The 17,547-nt window shown below is 36.9% G+C and overlaps 1 protein-coding gene across 3 annotated transcripts in view; it reads right to left on the bottom strand.

The window, feature by feature from the left end:
• Positions 1 to 17,547, bottom strand: part of RALGPS2 (Ral GEF with PH domain and SH3 binding motif 2) — a 143,949-nt gene that overhangs the window by 59,857 nt on the left and 66,545 nt on the right. For all 3 annotated transcript variants that reach the window (XM_082766206.1, XM_082766207.1, XM_082766205.1), the window contains 4 exons: positions 17,073 to 17,156; positions 9,245 to 9,334; positions 5,400 to 5,492; positions 1,195 to 1,321 (listed from right to left, as the gene is read on the bottom strand). In XM_082766206.1, the coding sequence (XP_082622332.1) occupies positions 1,195 to 1,321; positions 5,400 to 5,492; positions 9,245 to 9,334; positions 17,073 to 17,156 (394 nt within the window). The remainder of the gene's footprint in view (positions 1 to 1,194; positions 1,322 to 5,399; positions 5,493 to 9,244; positions 9,335 to 17,072; positions 17,157 to 17,547) is intronic.

Consider the following 17,547-nt stretch of genomic DNA (forward strand, 5'->3'; position numbering starts at 1 on the left):
CTTTCAGAGCTCCATTTTCAGTATGAACAATTACCAACATCTGATTACTTGAAAACACAGGAAATTAACAGCTGCTAAGATCATGTTGGAACTGATGGATTTTTCTGGGATGTAACATGGAAGTGAAAAATGAGGACAGAATGACAAACTCTATAGAACAGCTTGTCCTTACAATTATTATTGGCTCTCTAGAGCAAAGTATTTTTTTTTTTTCTAGTACAAAGTACATAAAATTCCTGCAACTCCACAAAAACAGAATATATGCATTTTAAAGGTATTCCAGATACTAACACCAAATGATGGTAATGTTTATCACATCAAGCTACGAAGCAAATGAAGTAGTATTGTGATGAGCTATTGATCACAGCTTAAAAAGGCTATCAAGTTTTTATTTATTTCATCTCATGTCATTATGAGCAAAGATTATGGGTGACCACAGGAGGTCATCTTGAATTTAGGTGTGAAAGCACCTGATATCTACAAAAATATTAAGTTTTTCTCCCCCTGGAAAAAGGAAGAGATGTGTAAACTTTTCCTTAATTACCGACATCTTATTATACTAAAGAAAAGCTACATTATGAGAGCACACATCACTCTAAACCAAATAAAACAGATATTAACACTAGATTAGCTTGGTAACAAAACCAATCAATAAATATATTTATGTATATAGCTTTCAAGATACAAAGGAATATCATTGACCCATCATTATTTCATAAATATGAGTCAGTACTATCCACCCATTTCACTTGTCAGTTTAATATAATTAAATGCAACAATTTAAAGTTGCAGCTTTTAGCATGTTCCAAACCCAAAGATCTATATTTACTTATCTCAGAGGCTGGTGATTTATCACTACTCATAAATTAAAACCCTGAACTACTGTAACATTCAAATATTTTGCTCTTGAAGAGTGCTAGCAAGCCTAATAATTTAAGTAGTTCTCCAGAAGTCAACTGGTATATCTATAGAGCATATGGGAAAATAGTTTCCTAGAAAGCTGATACTATATGTAAAACCTGAAGTGTTTGTGAGGTTTAAAAGAAGTTTTCTTTCTGAAGCTAGTGAAGTTAATATAAGGTTCTATATTCTTCACTGAAGTATCAAAATAGTTTCATGCATGCTTAAAAGATAGCGTTTAGTTTCTGTAATCACTGGAGAAGCATGTTTTTCATTAGTGTTTCTTCAGCTTACCTAAATAGGGAATACATGGAGTCATCTTCAAGCTGCTGATATAGTCTCTAAGCCTTTTGTAATTATCTTCTTTACTCATAACATACTCCAACTTTTCAAAGGTGGCTTTATCCTTCCGACTCAATAACTACAAAAAAAGGCAAAACCAAATGAGATTAAGTTTGATTGCTATGATTTCTCTTTTACTCTTAAATGCATAAATTCATTTCCCCATATTTTTTGTTGTTAAATACAACTGCTCAAGATTACAGCATTTACTCTTTAATGATGAGAACTTGGAGGATTAACAGAGAAAAGTAGCTATTTTGGCAGCAAATTTAGATAAGCCTTCTAGAGAATTAGTCAAATATAAACTTTGGTGTCCTGCAGGATCTTTCTGAAATAATAACAGTTTTCCAAAGACTAATCTAGCCAAAAGACAGCACAAGTTCACGTGCTGCCCACTTCTGCAGTATTTTAAAGTAGTAATTTTTTCACTGTAATGATCCTTAAGTTATTGTTTTCTCATTAGATGTACGGAGTTTTATACCAATCCAGTTCCACAAAAACCCAAATTCCAAAATGTGTTCTTATTCAACTGAAAACCCTCAAGAAATTAGTTTTCCAAAGAGCAAAACGGTATCATTAAGATTTGAAAAATATCTTTTATTAAACTACAATACTACTACAAACTACAAGAGTTAAGATTTGATCCATTTTTCTCTACAAAAGGAATTATGCACTTGCATACAGGCTGCACCTATTGTTCTGCTAACTAGCAATTTTACTGGATCTTATTACTACAGGAGCCATCGCTTAGAATACAAAAGCAAGCCCTGGATCTTCAGTGTCCATTCTCTCCCGCCCCAACACCTTCCTCTGGCAGTATTAACAGAAACTAAGTGCTCTTTACAAGACTGAGAAACTAAAATATTTTTGAAATATCTAACTGCACTACTGTGCAGTTGAAATAAAGCCTCTGATGACTTTATTTCAACTTAAAGCCAAAGTTTAAAGAAGTGTATAAGATGTTTACACTGAACATTTTGGGAGAAGACTCAGTGCTTGAGTGCTGACGAGATCCTCAGTAGTGCAAAATTACAAGGTGCAGATCAGTTTTTATTCCCTTTTCTCTTTCAAAAGAAGATCAGCTTATGTGAACATGACAGAAGTGGAAATGCCCCTTTTCTAAAGCTGTAATTTCACTATTCAAGTAACTTTTTTCTACCTACGTTTCCCATCCCTTAGTCTTCATTAGGATAGCCACTTGAGCAAATTGAACACAGGCTTTCAGAAGAAAGTCACTTTTCAAAAGAGAATTGTTTTCTAACATGTGCTGGTCTTCTGCATTTCGACAATTAATTGAACATTGTTAGCTTTGGTTCCAATACTCTGATGAGCAACCACTCGTAATCATTTCCAGGACAAAAGAACAACAGTAGACAGGCATAAGTTCTTTCCAGCCACTGGAACATAACATTTATTGTTTGAAATTTATCTCCTCAAAGATGGTTGCAGTTTGAACAGCCTAGATAAGCCTTCCTTTAAAATATTCTAAAACATTTTGTCTCCACTGCATGTCTGGAAGGCTTTCTGTTGTTTTTTTGGACTAGAAGGTATGGCAAGACTAACAGGAATAGTAATGGCCTAAATTCAGACTTGAATGGAATTAATTGGATTTTCCTCAAAATGCACTGAATTGCACGGTCTTGTTGAAGTTGAATATATCAATTCAGGCTCTTTGAATAATCTCTAAACAAGTAAAGCCTGTGTGAGTTTCCTTTGTGCTAATGGTGCGATTCACGTCCTGTGTCCAGTTCCTGCATTAGTGTACAGAGAGCCTGACAAAACCAAAGGTGTTATTCTGAGGAGAAGTAAGGACCTAATTATTATTTCTTCACTTTTGGACCTGCTTCTTTTTCTAGATAATATTTCTGCTATCTCTTTTGGTATCTTAGGCTCTGAGGATCCAAAGAGCAGTAAAGAGACATACATAGGCAGAGACAACAAAAGCCAAGACTGACAGCTTACAGTAGGAGAAGGGTTCAGAGACTTCCAGACGGCTCCTTGCTTTACAGCATGCCAGCACTGGAAACAACTTTTGAAATAGAAGAAAGAAGAGCTGAGGTTTCAGGGTGCTGGCAGAGCACGACAGGATTCACATCACCTAATTGCAGCTGTCTAATGATTATTTGTTTATATTGCTTAAGTTCAAGTTAGTCATCTAGCTTCTTTTACATTAAATAGAGAGAAGCACATTCCTGGAAAAGTCCATGATTCAAGTTTTGAATGGGGTAAATCATATATTAGAAGCATTTATTACTCTCTAGAGTTCATTGGGGGTCCAGGCGATGGATGAGACAAGTAAATTTCAGACATATTCAGACGTGCTGTCAGATGACATGATTTTTATTTTTTTTATTATTTAAGAAGATTAAGATTAGATTACCAAGCAAATATTTAATGGCTCCTTTCAACTCTAGAGTCCAACCACATAAGGTGACTTCCTTAGGGAGCAAGTATACTTGCAGCTATTTTCCTGACTATAAAAGTTAGGTCAATTGCAAATTACTACAATTTAGCTCAGAAAGGAGCAAGAAATACTCCCTTGTTGAATGTTTTGGAACACTGTTGTATAACTTAATCAAGTGATAGTAGTGTCTGTGCCTTTTTACATGTCCTTTCTTGCTTTTACTATACCGAAAACAAAAGGCTTAGAATTACTTCAAGAATTTATAAGCTGAACTTCCAAGAGGAAGATGTCTAAATCAGTTTGCAGTACACATTGCTAGGAGCAACTTTAATTTGCAGAGGTGTATAAAAGATTATGAAAAGCATAGATTAGCTCGGGACCATAGAATTTAAAAACACCTGCAGAAACATGGAAGAGGTAACCTGGCATTTCAGAAGTTGGAAGAAGGGCAAAGTTTAAAGACTGATATATATGCCAGTGGCATAACAACAATCTTCCTAAGAATTGAAAACAAGTGTTTCTAGTTGATGAAGTAGGAAAGAAACTGGGAACTCCCTGGTAGTAACTAGTATGGTTATATTAATATATAGGTAAAGCAGGTACTCTTTTTGAGTCATGCACAAAAAGTAAATTGGCTTCACAGTTACATAAAGCTGTTGAGACAACACAATGACAAAAACAGAAAAACAGAAGTCAGCCTTGAGAACACTTTGAAGTGTTAATTTCATATAGATTTTCTTAGAGAGATTTTGGTTATTTTGAAACAAGAAGTCTTAATTGCATACTTGCAAAACGTGCACAGAATTCTAGGTGAGTATCTTGGCAGGAGTGATTTAAATCACTTTTGTTAACATTTATCAACTGAGCAACATTATCATTCAGTTTTTCCTGACTTTGGTGGGGAAGGAAACAGGATGAAAAAAACACTTTTTGTAATATACAAGGATGTACAGACGTATGTAGAGAAAGTTTTTAATTCTTTTTAGCTATTTGTAAGGATACCTTGCTCAGGAATATGTCAGTCACCTGATAACTTCCATCACACTTGAAAATATTCATCTGATTTTACAAGCTAGGTAACTAAACATTGTATAACTGAATCAAGCAGTTTTCTCAACTTGAAGGTATCAATGAGCTAAAGTTATTTCTAATGTCCTGCTCATGAAGAATGCAACTGCACAACATTGATTCTAGTTAATTAATTCAGAGAACACGTCAAAATGTTTCCCAAGAAAGCAACTCTTTCTTAACTGTACAAATCTGAAAATATACAGTTGCTATAACTGTGAAAATAATTCTGAAAACTCTGATAAAGATCGCTAGATTTAGTTATCAGTAAAAGAAACTAAAAATCTCTTTATGGAAACTGAATCAAGAGTTTCTGAACATCTGTTCTCCATAGCAAAAAAAATTCCAACAGCATAAACCCCTAAATGATTAAAATATGACCCACTTTGGCATTCATAATTTTCCAGCAACTAAATACAAAATAGCTTCTGGCCAAATTAAAAGCCTCTGCATTTAGCAGAATCTGTAGGGAGCTATTTTTCAAAAGGAAAATATTTCTACGCCAGAATGGAAAAAAACTCAACAGGAAACCATAGACTTAAAATGCAGTAGAAACATTATGTACACAGCACAAGAAGATTAGAAATATCTGTAATAATTATTGCAACCTTGAAAATAAGCTACAGAATGTTTTATTTGTCTAAGAATAAATTAAAATCTCTCCAATGTCCTGTTGTTCACTTACCGCCCATGTTTTAGTCAGCCTGAAGATCGGAGCACTCTGTAGGCCCGACACAACTGCCATAAGAGCATGCAGATTATTCAGCTCATACAGTTTCTGAGGACAAAAACACATACAAAAACAAACATTTCAAGTGCTGTCAACAGTTAATACAGAATAAATAACAATCTAAAGTGAAGAAGTCTTGCATGTTCTACAATGAACATTTTATTATAGTGAGATGCTGTATCACTTTTAAGGCACCTTCTTATTTTTCATTGTTGCTTCTGTACTGTTTTGGATTATATCACACTTGCCATTTCGTTGTCCAGAGAGAGACGTTCCAAAAATACATATGTACGTATACATTTTGGGACATACACCAGATATCCTCAAACCCAACAAATTCCTTTCTTTGAAAATTTGTCAGAATTTTCAAACTTAACATGCCAAGAAGGATAACACGGTTGTGAATGATGTAATTATAGGAGTATTCAATATCATAAATACATTTTGCACAACAGGCTTATAGAGCTACCAAGGCTGCATCAAAACACCTAGAAAAGTTGATGCAGGAAGAAGTCAAGCAGGGTACATTTGAAAAGCCATGTACCTAGAGTACTTCTCTCACTGTAAGGCAATTTGGGGGGGGTCTGAAAAACTAAAACTAATTTATGTTAATAAAGATTATGAGGAATCCTTGCTCCTCAAAACACAGCTGACAAAGTCTTTTTTCCTCCTTGAAACTTAGCTTATCCAAGATATCCTCATTAGGACGCCATTCATGAGATAACAAAAAAAAGTAAGGCAGATTTAGCCAGGTTCTGAATAAATCCTGAATATCAGACTTTTTTTTTTTGTTTTAAAGGGAGGCTAGAAACAAAACTGCAAGGACGGTTTTCCAGCTAGCAGTTTGGGAGCAGGTCAAATGATTCTCTCTCTTCTTTAAAGGCTAATGGTTCTCTGGTACTGTGTTAAGGAATGATGTCCTCATACAGGAGTGCCGTGTTTAATGCTAACTATTAGGTCACTGTAGTAGGAATTTGAGTCTGTGTGCCTGGTTCTGGTATGTCTACTGACTAGCAAAGTCTTTCCACACCCGCTGAATAAGAACCTCTCTCACTGATAATAACATTATCAGTGATGTGGATAAGATCACGTGCACGCACCCTCAGCCAGTTTGTAGATGATACCAAGTTAGATAGGAGTGTTGATCTGCTTGAGGGGAAGAAGGCTTTGCAGAGGGATAAGACAGCTCAATAGGCTGCATCCTATTTTATGGCATTCAACAAGGCTAAGTGTCAGACCCTGCACGTGGGTCATAACAACCCCATGCAGCAGTATAGGCTTGGGGAAGAGGGCCTGGAAAGGTGCCTGGCAGAAAAGGAGCTGAGCGTGCTGCGTGAAAGCAGGCTGAAGATGAGCCAGGAGGGTGCCCAGGTGGCCAAGGCCAACAGCAGCCTGGTTTGTGTCAGAAATGGAGTGGCCAGCAGGACCAGGACCTCAGCGCTGCTGAGACTGCACCTCAAATATTGTGCTCAGTTTTGGGCCCCTCTCTACAAGAAGGACATTGAGTTGCACAAGCATGTCCAGAGATGAGCAACAAGGCTGGCAAAGGGAGTAGAAAACAAGGCACGTGAGGAGTGGCTGAGGAACCCAGGGCTGTTTAGGCTGGAGAAGGGGAGGCTGAGGGGAGACCCCATTGCTATCTGCAACTCCCTGACAGGAGGTTGCAAGGAGGGGTTTGGTCTCTTTTCTCATGTGACAAGCAATGGGACACAAGGAAAAGGCCTCGTGTTGTGCCAGGGAGGTTAGACTGGCCATTAGGGAAAATTTCCTCATGAGGAGGGTGGTCAAGCACTAGAGCGGGCGAGTCCCCATCCCTGGAGGTATTTAAGAGATGCAAAGACGTGGCACTGAGGGACATGGGCTTGTGACAGGACTCAGTAGGTCAGGTTGACAGCTGGACTCAGTGATCTCAAATGTCTTTTCCAACCTAGATGGTTCTCTATACCACAGACCCATCCCTTCCAAACAGTATTGCCTGTCTTTGTCCAACCACTCACACAAACATCTATTTTTCTCCTCCACTTGCCCAAAAATAAGATAAAGTTTGCTGTCCTGAAGGACGCAGAACAATAACATGGCTGATTAAAAATAAAAATAAAAAGCCTTTCATAGCTGCTGCCAGCATTGAAACAGAAGTCATAACCAATTGAGATAGTCTGGGAACTTCAGGGGAATGCAATTAAGTCCAATTAGTTCATGCATAAAACAATACAGTATGAGATGCCATTAAAGGACTGCTAGCTATATAATAGATAGTCAGCACAAAAAGTTCAGTCTAGGGGATTTACAGCTTCTCTGAAAAGTTAATTAGTGCTTTGATAATAGCCTTGGCATAAACAGAAAACGGCTCTAACTGCAGTAACTCAAAGCTAGCAGCCATATGTAAGCAAAGCCAAGATAATAGATACAGTAAATAAATTAGCAGATGAAAGCACCCCATGTATTTCCCCGGTTTTTTAATTGTAATTTTACAACTCACAGCTAAGAGACGCTCAATTGACTTTAATTGTTGAGGCACAAAATCCTCTCTCAAAACCAGCAGTTTCAGCAAGCATCGCTGTCTGCAGTCCACAAATGAGATCAGGCACGGTGTGCTGAGACGAAAGCAGGGACTAAAACACCCCATCAGAGCAGGACCACAACCAGGCCTGACCCAGTTTTGTTTCCAAGATCAGTTCTGCACTATGATCACTACAGGGGCACACGTTCCCTACATTTATGGAAGCAAATTTGTTTATGCCCATTTCATCAAACAAAATCCCCTCATTTTAAAAAATATATTACATGAAGGTACATTAACTCATCACATATCAAAAGCTATTTAAAAGATACCCTTAGAGCCTCTACATTTTTCAGTACTCTCAACCACTATGATCATGGCACAATTATTGAACAAAGGTTGTCAAATCTTACAAAATTAGTTTGTTTTGCCCAAAATCTATTCAGTCAAATTCCATGGAGGTAAAACTTTACTTTGTAGAAAAAAAAAAAGTATAAAGACAAAAAGTATTTGCAAGATAGATACCAAGGTAGCCACCAAAAAAAATTCAATCAGTTTTAGTACATAATCCAAGATGGTGACAGAAGTTATCTGCAGTAGCAGCCACTTTGAGGCAGCAAAAAGAAAGAATCCCACTCTTCACAGAACAATGATTAAGTTTCACTCTGTTTGAAGGGCCAGGATTCTGGCTCATCTACATCTGAGTCAAGATTTCCCGATCCTTTTCTTAGGAATGTCAGTCCTAATGGCTTTTAGGAAGGTACCAAAGGATAAGAGCTCTAAAGCGCTGAGTTCAGATACCCTTTTGAAACTGCTTTTAAAACAATATTAGATTTATATTATTCATGTCACAAATGAAAAAGAAGATAACAGATGCTTCCTCCCTTCCAGTAATAAAAGCAATTTGTGTTCTGACTGATACCGTTTGAACTGATTCTATAAATACTATTTGGCTTTATCCAACATCAGAAAACATTTGGTAAATTATATTATCTAATGAAGAATATTTGAAATAAGTTTACATTGTGTTTCCTTATTTAAGCTTTTTTTTTTTTTTTTTTTTTTTTTTTTTTTTAAACAGAGGATTCAATTTCAGGGCTTTGGTCTGTCACTATTTCTGACAACTTTGTTACATACACAAGCCAAGCACCTATTCATGCCAGCAGATACAACCACAGCTAAACTGGGTGTCAGATAAATATTTACCTACGTGTATTTCTGAACTGACCAGCCTAAGTATAAGATCTTTCATCATGGTGAATCCCACAGTCTCCTCTCCCACCCACCCCCAATTCCTTACCTTTGCAGTTTTAATATAGTGGCTCAAAACCTCAGCTCTTATTTTTAACGTTTGTGCATGTAGAATCTCTCTGACAACCCAGAAGCTTACCTAAAAAGAAGAAAAGATGCTTTTTAAAATAGAGAATCCACGTTGCACTTTTAGTGTATTCATTTCACGAGTAACACATTGAAGTCTCACAGCATTTGAGTTCCATTTATAACATATGAACAAATTTAGAAGGTTCAAATGCTTGTACAATCAAGCAATATAACCCAAGCCCTAATAAAAGACCTTGAATTTTTTTCCTGTTATTCCACTCATTTTCACTAGCAATACCATCTACTGTTACACAATCAAGCAGTTGCTTGAATCAAATTAATAAACCTAATTTATGTTTAGAATTGAAAGATCCTTTTATCTTGTTACTTGCTTCACTTCTTAAGAACTCCAGTTCTTAACAGGTTACAATGCACTCCAGTACTTTGTTGGAGAGCACATGTTCTGCTTTTCTCACTAAGTGTGTGGGTGGCTAAATTTGTCTTTGCAATCTTGTACAAATTGTAGTAAAAAAAAAAAAAAAAAAGAAAGAAAGAAAGAAAGAAGTATGCCATCTACACAAACATACTCACTTTCCAACTAAGATTGAGGATGAGATGTCAGACAAGAAGCAAATCACAAAACCCTCAAACTTCAAAAATGTTCTCCCAAGAAAATAAAACCATGAAGAAAATTTATTAAGAGAGTCTACAGAATGAAGGAATATAAAAATCCCAATTGGGCTATATTCTGTTTCTGGTTTTCCATGACTACAAAGCCATACTACCCAACTCACAGATTTGTTAAACTGCTTCAGCTCCAGTTTACTGGCACTTGCAAATTCTCAGCACCTCTGAAGAGAATAAACTGGTATCACCTGAACACTGGAACATAGGTAGGAATCCGTCCTACCTTATGGGAGAAACCTATTACCTTAAAATAATAGAGAAATATTTTAAGCTCTATGGCAGCAGAGTTCCACTCCCATTTAAATGAGAACCCCAGGAAAGAGGCTTTTAATACAGATACTTCTGTAGTCATGAGAGTGACAGTCACCTATTAATAAGCTATGAAAAGGTTCTCATACCAAAGCCTATCAGCAATCCATAAATCCAGGTAGGCTGTAAGCTGGGGTTTATTATTTGTAACCTTATTGATGACTAAGCCAATTCCTGGCTAATATACAGTGTGCTATCATTCTCATTTGCTAAATTTCATAGAGTTCACATCACCTAGTATATAAAAATTGCCATCGTATTCAGTACAGCATGAAGGATGCCTCCTGCATTGATTAATTACCTGGACAATTCACAAAAGCTGTGAAAATACTTAAAAATATTTTGATAACATTGCTGCCTTCTAACTTTTCTCTCCCCTACCCCCATACTTCAGCACAAAGAAGAATAGAAAACAAACACCTCCAGATCTGCAGTAAACCAGTAGCAAAGAATTAGCAAAGGGTAACAAAGACTGAAGCTTTTATTCATGTATTCAGTACAGGTTAGGAAAAATAAATCAAAGATTAGCAAGACACAGCATAAGAGCTATTTACAAGACTACTGAAAGGAGCATAGGAAGAAATGTATGCTACCACATGTAAACACTTGTCAACCTGTCGTGCTGCTCCAATTTTTAACGCTTCTAAACTACTGCTTGTAAACTAACATCATGCATGCAAGTTCCTGCCCAAAATTTCAATTAAAAAATCCTATTTATCCTGTTTCACTCTGTACAGTATGACAGTTCTTCACACAGAATAGCACCAGAAGAGCCACATCTCTAATAAATAAATAAATAAAATTACATTTTCAGTGAAGCTAGCCTGATCTGATGAGAACTGAGATGTCAAAACACAAGAGCTCTGAAATTGGAAAAGAGAAGAACTACCAAACAAGACAGTAAAAACCCACAAATCCTACAGAACTGCTTTCCTTTGGTCTGTTTTCTAAAGTCATACGAGCCAGGAAATAAAACCAACGGAGCTCAGTTTTCTTTTCCATCCAAAAAACCAGCAACAACAAAAATACAACACGTAAAGCATCTCCTGAGAGACTGTTACTTTGATAGATGTAATAAATGGTCCTGTGCAAACAGTGTTACTATAAAATATGTAAGAAATAAATGCATAAATACTGAAGTATTCAGCAGTACTTCAAAGTATTGTCCAAAAAATTACACCTCAATTTGATGTTCTGCTGCAGTTACACAGCTTGAGAAAGCCAGCTTTCCCCTGGAGTGGTATGTTGCTAAAGAGATGCTTTCCCTTTGAAGATCAAAGAAAATTGAAGTTTTAACATCGGTTTTTGTATTGCAGAGAATCTCAGAGACAACACCACTCTGCTGTGCTTCACAGGCCCGCATGCCTTCGATCAGATAAACAGAAATGTGAGTGAACAGGAGACTGCTTGCAGTAGGCCAGATTATAAAACACTTGCTCAAGACATGGAACAATGCTCGAGCGTGTTTGTAAGGAAGAAAAAACAAACAATTGAGCATGTTGGCCTTGGCTTCTACCAAAGCTCATCAGTCTCCCAGTAACACAAGCGGCGCACCACACAAGTACTCCTGTTTACTCAGTGTGCTCTGGTTTCTGTCCCAGTCCCAGCCAGACTGGGGTCTCAGCACTGCCAAGGTCTTGCGGGAAAACAAAACAAAGCCAACCCCAAACCCTCCCTCTCAGCTCAGAGCTCTCCAATGCTTTCAGTGAAAGTAAGCAGGAGAACGAATTAAGCCAGTGACCATTTCCATTCCAGCCACCTGCACTCTTGGGTGTGTTTTCGCTGGCACTGATACTGTTTTTTGGCTGGCCTTCCATTCATTGATGTCTTGAAAAAGCACCATCTAATTTTTCCAAATATTTTTAAATAAACAAATTAAACAAAGCTTTTTGTTTTAATTGGCCACAAATAACCACTTCTATATCTTATCCAGGTTCCTTTTTCACATTTACCATAGATGGTCCTGTTGATATTTTGTGGTGATTTCATTTAAAGCCTTCTCACTGCTTTTACATCTTATTTTTCCATATATTTGTGTGGTAATATTCTTCCCTATTAACATATAAAATCATGATCAACTTTGGAATATACCTTTAATGAGTCACAGTCTAAGCTTTTGAAATTATCCCGAGCTTTCTCTATAATAATAGCTTTGCTATACTGGCACTTTTAAGCTCACAGTCACTGGTTCCAAACTAATTACGCCTTCTCTGTTAATCAGTAGATAAATTCAAGACCCTCTCTCTTTAATAGAGTTTCTGGATCATAATTTGAAATACTTGAAACATTCTGATACGCTACATAAAAAGATGGGATGCGGCATAAATTAGACAGCACTGACCTTGCATTTACAGGTACAGTAAAATCTGTGTCATTCCCCTGCCTGTTTCCAAAGGAAGAATGACCACCTCTCCCCCATACATGTTTTTTTAATTTGTGATAGTCCTAGAAAAATTTCACTACCATACTTGATGGCAACTTAGCAGAACACTACACCATTCAAGACAACACAAATTCCTCCTTCTTCCTTTCCCTTAGAATCCTATCATTTCATTTAATAAAAAAAAAAAACAAAAACAAAAACACAATGTGTTTCACAGTGACACTAAAACATACAGATTTTGCCTTTTACAAGGGGGTCTTTTGCTTTAAAAAAAACTGCTCAAAAGCACTGAATCTAGTTGACAAGTTTCTCTAATATTTTAAGCTCTATGGCAGCAGAGTTCCACTACCATTTAAATGAGAACCCCTGGAAAGAGGCTTTTAATACAGGTATTTTTATAGTCATGAGAGTGACAGTCACCTTTTAATATGCTATGAAAAGGTTTTCATACCAAAGCCTAACAGCAATTCGCAAATACTGATTTCCAGTAGGTAGAGAGCAACGTTTTGGTATGTAGGCAAACCTGATGATTTTGCACTATGACAGATTTATGAGTTAAACAGCATCAAATTATACAACTAACTTTCAGGAAAAAAAAAAAAAAAAAAAGCTTGCAAAAGGCAGGGATCAGAGCTTTAAAAAATTATGTAGAGAAACTGCACATTTTAAGAAAGCATTTAATAGTAGCTGTGTAGATCTGTGCAGTACCGCATCACAACGTATGCTTCGAGAATAAAAGAATCCTGGCATGGAACAACTCACTGACTTCTCTTCCCTGAACTTGAGCTGTTTTTACAGGCACCATATATAATTATCACATAACTAATGCTGGAAATACACTACTTCATTCTCAGTGGACTGCAATCAACTGCACATAATCATAACTGTTTCCAAAGCTCTATCAGCAGATCAATTTGCTGTGAAGCAGCTGTTACTGATTTAATATTCTTTTTACTTACAATGTGAGAGCTGTGCAAGACTTTCGTTTGGCAAGTTGGGGGAAAAAGGGAAAGAGACAGATGCATGATGCATAATTTAAACCCAGTGAAGTTTCAAAGGTTAACAAAAGTTTGTTGAAATGTATTCACGGCCAATAAAGCCAAAAGTCACGATGATTTTATTGATCACATGTTTTTAGCTCTAACCATTTGAACCCTGCAGGTAAGTAGGGCAGGTGCCCAACAGGAACTGTGTCCTGCTGAACAATCAGCTGGTATAGATCTGATCTCAGAGAAGGTGGACCAGGCAAGGAAGATGAAAACTGCTTACTGCACTGTGCCACCTTATTCCCAGCTGCCACTGTCTATTCCATACAAATTCTTGGCTTTCACTGCTCCCAGAAATGATGGTGAATCTAAATATAACCACTATTGGAATGAACGACCCCTCCCCAATGACGCATTTTGAACCATAGGCACACACCACATCAAAACTTCTACAAAGTACGGCATCACTAAGTCAAAAGTGGAGCTACCCAAGTGAATGACAGAAATCTGCAATCGAAACACCACCTACTCCTCTCCCCTTCCTCTCTGGTTCTACCATATGAAGGTGGGACTGATGACTTTCCTTGGCACCAGAATAAAGACTGATGCAAACTTCTTGGAAGAAGCTCTTGGAAATGGTACGTCCCTCAACCACCAAAGCTGTATGCCGCAATTTCCCAGAGAATTGGTTAGACAAACTGACCCCAGCATCAATGGAGGGACCTGTCAAGTGAGAGGGGCACAACCAACTTTTAAGGCTGTACAGAAAGCGTACACACAGGGTGAGGATTATCTACAAACCTAGAACTCACAACAAGAAAATCTGAAGCTACATTTGAAAACATCCCACTAAATGGAACGTCTCCATGAAGGACATCTGAAGAGACCCACAGGCTGCCTGTCCTTCCATCAATCTGTTCATATGTTTATCACTCTTCTGATGTTCCCTAAAAAATAAGCTAGAGAAAGGGAGAGCTCAAATAAACCTCTGCCTTTTCCTGACTGCATCATTCCTTGCGACGCCCTCAGATGCATAGCCAAAGCAACAAAAGGGGGAGGTAGGAGGGAAACAAACAGTACAAGAAACTCTATAAACATCTTCTCAAAGCTAGCCATGGGGCTGCATTGTATTCAAAATTCCCCTTCATCATGCTGAAAAAATTTGAAATACAACAACACAGATCTTTAGTCAACTAAAACATCGAACAAGCTCAACGATACTACAGAACTTGGAGTCACTTAGTTCTATTATTCCTTGCAGAATGGCCTGGTCTTGACCTGCCTTTCAATCAAAAATAAAATCTCCTTGAAAAGAAAAGTGTAGTAGAAAAAGGAAAACAAGACAGATGGAAGAGCCAGTCACAACCCGCAATCGTCTAACCTGCACCACAGAATAACGAGAAAATGAAAAGTTCCCTTTGGCAGTTAGCAAGGCTTTCTAAGGAAGCAGGACTATCAAGTATTATTAATAAACGTGCTACAAAAAAAAGGCAGGTTATTTCTAGCATTTTATTCTCTGTGTTTACTTTGTTGTAGGCACACAGTTTTTATAGAAATCCACACAAAATGTTTAAGACAGAATAAAAGAATATTACCCATCAAATTAAATCAATAATCAACCCAAACTGATTTGGTAAGTGTTGCACGGAAGGGTGAAATGTAGATACATCCTTAAAAAAAGCTAAAATCTGAATTGGTCAAAACAAAAAAATAAATTAAACACGAATAAGAATGGGAGGCTTAAGAAAGGACTACAATAATAAACTGATGGGATGTATGGAATCTGCATGTTAATCTAAGAACACTACTTTTAGAAGTTTCCTAAACACTATTTAACAATAGAGTTAAAGGTCTGAAATGCTGCTAAGATGTTAACAACTACCTTTAAGTGACAGCTATCTCGGGCTATTTCTGGCCAGCTGTACAAGGCAGGCCTTCCCTCTCTCTCTGTCCTTAACATATTTTACTGGTTAGGTATTTTTAAACTGTGGTTGTGTAATGACAGTCAGTTCATCGCTTATTCACATAATCTGGCTTCCCCTCCTTACTTCTTGCTACTAAGTGTATTTTAACAATTCTTTCACATGTTTAAAGCTGTTTAGCCAATTCCTGCAGTTCCTTGGTGTGTTATACAACAAGAAAATAGGAGTGAGGTTCTTGAAGGCCCTCTCTACAAAAACATTTCAGAATATTCAGCAAAACAGTGTTTCTTTGAAGACACAACTTAGATGGATAAACAAGATCTCAAAATGCTGGAACCACTGGTTTTTCAGTGAGATTAATGTGAGATGGATCAGTGTAGAAGCAGCCTCAGGCTAAACACAGCAACTTCAAAAGCTAAATCAGGAAAATTTCAACTAAATACTGTGCGAGGGAGAAGAGGGGGAACAGAGTTCAGTAGATGATGCTATAGTCACAAGAAGTTTGAGGCGTAACGTCATCTCTTCTGAATATGTCCAAACCCATCCACAGAGAAGCACTTCAGTCATGATATGGTTAAGGAATATTGTAAATGTTGTAGGTAAGTAATAGAGCTTGGTCAGATCCTGAATATGAGCAATAACGGAAAGCAAGAAAGTATACAACTGACAGAAAAAAACAACTGAAAGGGTTAGAGGCTTGGCCTGAGTTTGCGATGATTAACAAACATGTCTAAGATGTGAGACTGGGCACAGAAAACAGGTCTGGAAGGAAGCTTTTAAGTTTGAGACATTATTAAACATTTACAAGAGGAGATACAGGGGTAAGAGAATGACTTCATCTGAAATCCAAAATAAGGCATTACATAAATAAGCATTACAGTTTTGAGACTTGGTTGGCTAACCAACAGCTGTAGTTATGCAGCTTTAACAGAGGAAGAAGCTAAAATTGTAGTTTTAATTGATAAAAAAAAGTTATAAAACCAATTTAGGAAAGCAAGCCACAAATCTCAACTACATTACTCCAAATAGAGAATTAAAACAAAGTTTTGTACAGTTTATGTGTTTGCTGTTTTTAAGTTTGCCTGGAATCGTCTTAAAAAGATGACCATACTGACAAAAGGCTCTTATTTCCAGGGACAAACACACCTCTGTGAAGCAAAAAACATTCAACTAACATAGAAAGAAATCATACCTAATTATTACTCCAGCAATCCTATATGGTAAGCCTTTAACCTCAAATGATGATCCTGTCTTTATGAAAAAGGACAACCACCATTTTGGGGAAAAACCCTTCATATTTTCCTTATTTTATTCATCAGTAGCTGCTATTTAAAACAAAGCCACAACTATTTCTTCAGTACTGTCTTGGTTGTTCTGTATTTGCTGAAGATAAGGAACTGCTTTAAGCACATATTTGAAGTTTTCAAATAATCAGCTGTGATCAACAATAAAAGTGATGTGCCAGAACACTTAATTCCCCAGACCTTTTAAATGTAATTACATTCAAATAAAATAACTCACATGATTGAATCTTCTGGTGAAAGCAACTGCATTTGGAGCAGAACTATATTTCTCTTTTTTATTCCATCCACAGCTTGCCAGCTCCTGGGAGAACAAGGATGAGAATTCATTTTTTTGAACACCATATGTTCAGAGCCATAAGCATAAAGAGAGAGAAATCGTAAAAAAAAATTCAAAGTAACAGAGCAATATTACAGTGAAGTAATAAACACAGAATAGCACTTTTCCTAATTTCTTTTGTACATTGAGATTCCACAGTATTTCTGTGGGATTTTGATTTTTTTAAGTAACTAGATTTTTGAAATTTATATTTTGTTGAATTAGAAATGCTATTTTCTTAGTTCAGCTATTAGAAACCAGAGAAATAATTCAAGATTCATTTTATCACAGAAAATGTCAGTTTGAACATGAACCTGAGCTAGAGAGAGTCCCATGCCTTTTTGTTTTAATTACTTTCTGAAGATATTTGAAGTCT

This window comes from Aythya marila (genome assembly GCF_965140915.1).
Source record: "Aythya marila genome assembly, chromosome: 8".
NCBI classification, from domain to species: domain Eukaryota; kingdom Metazoa; phylum Chordata; class Aves; order Anseriformes; family Anatidae; genus Aythya; species Aythya marila.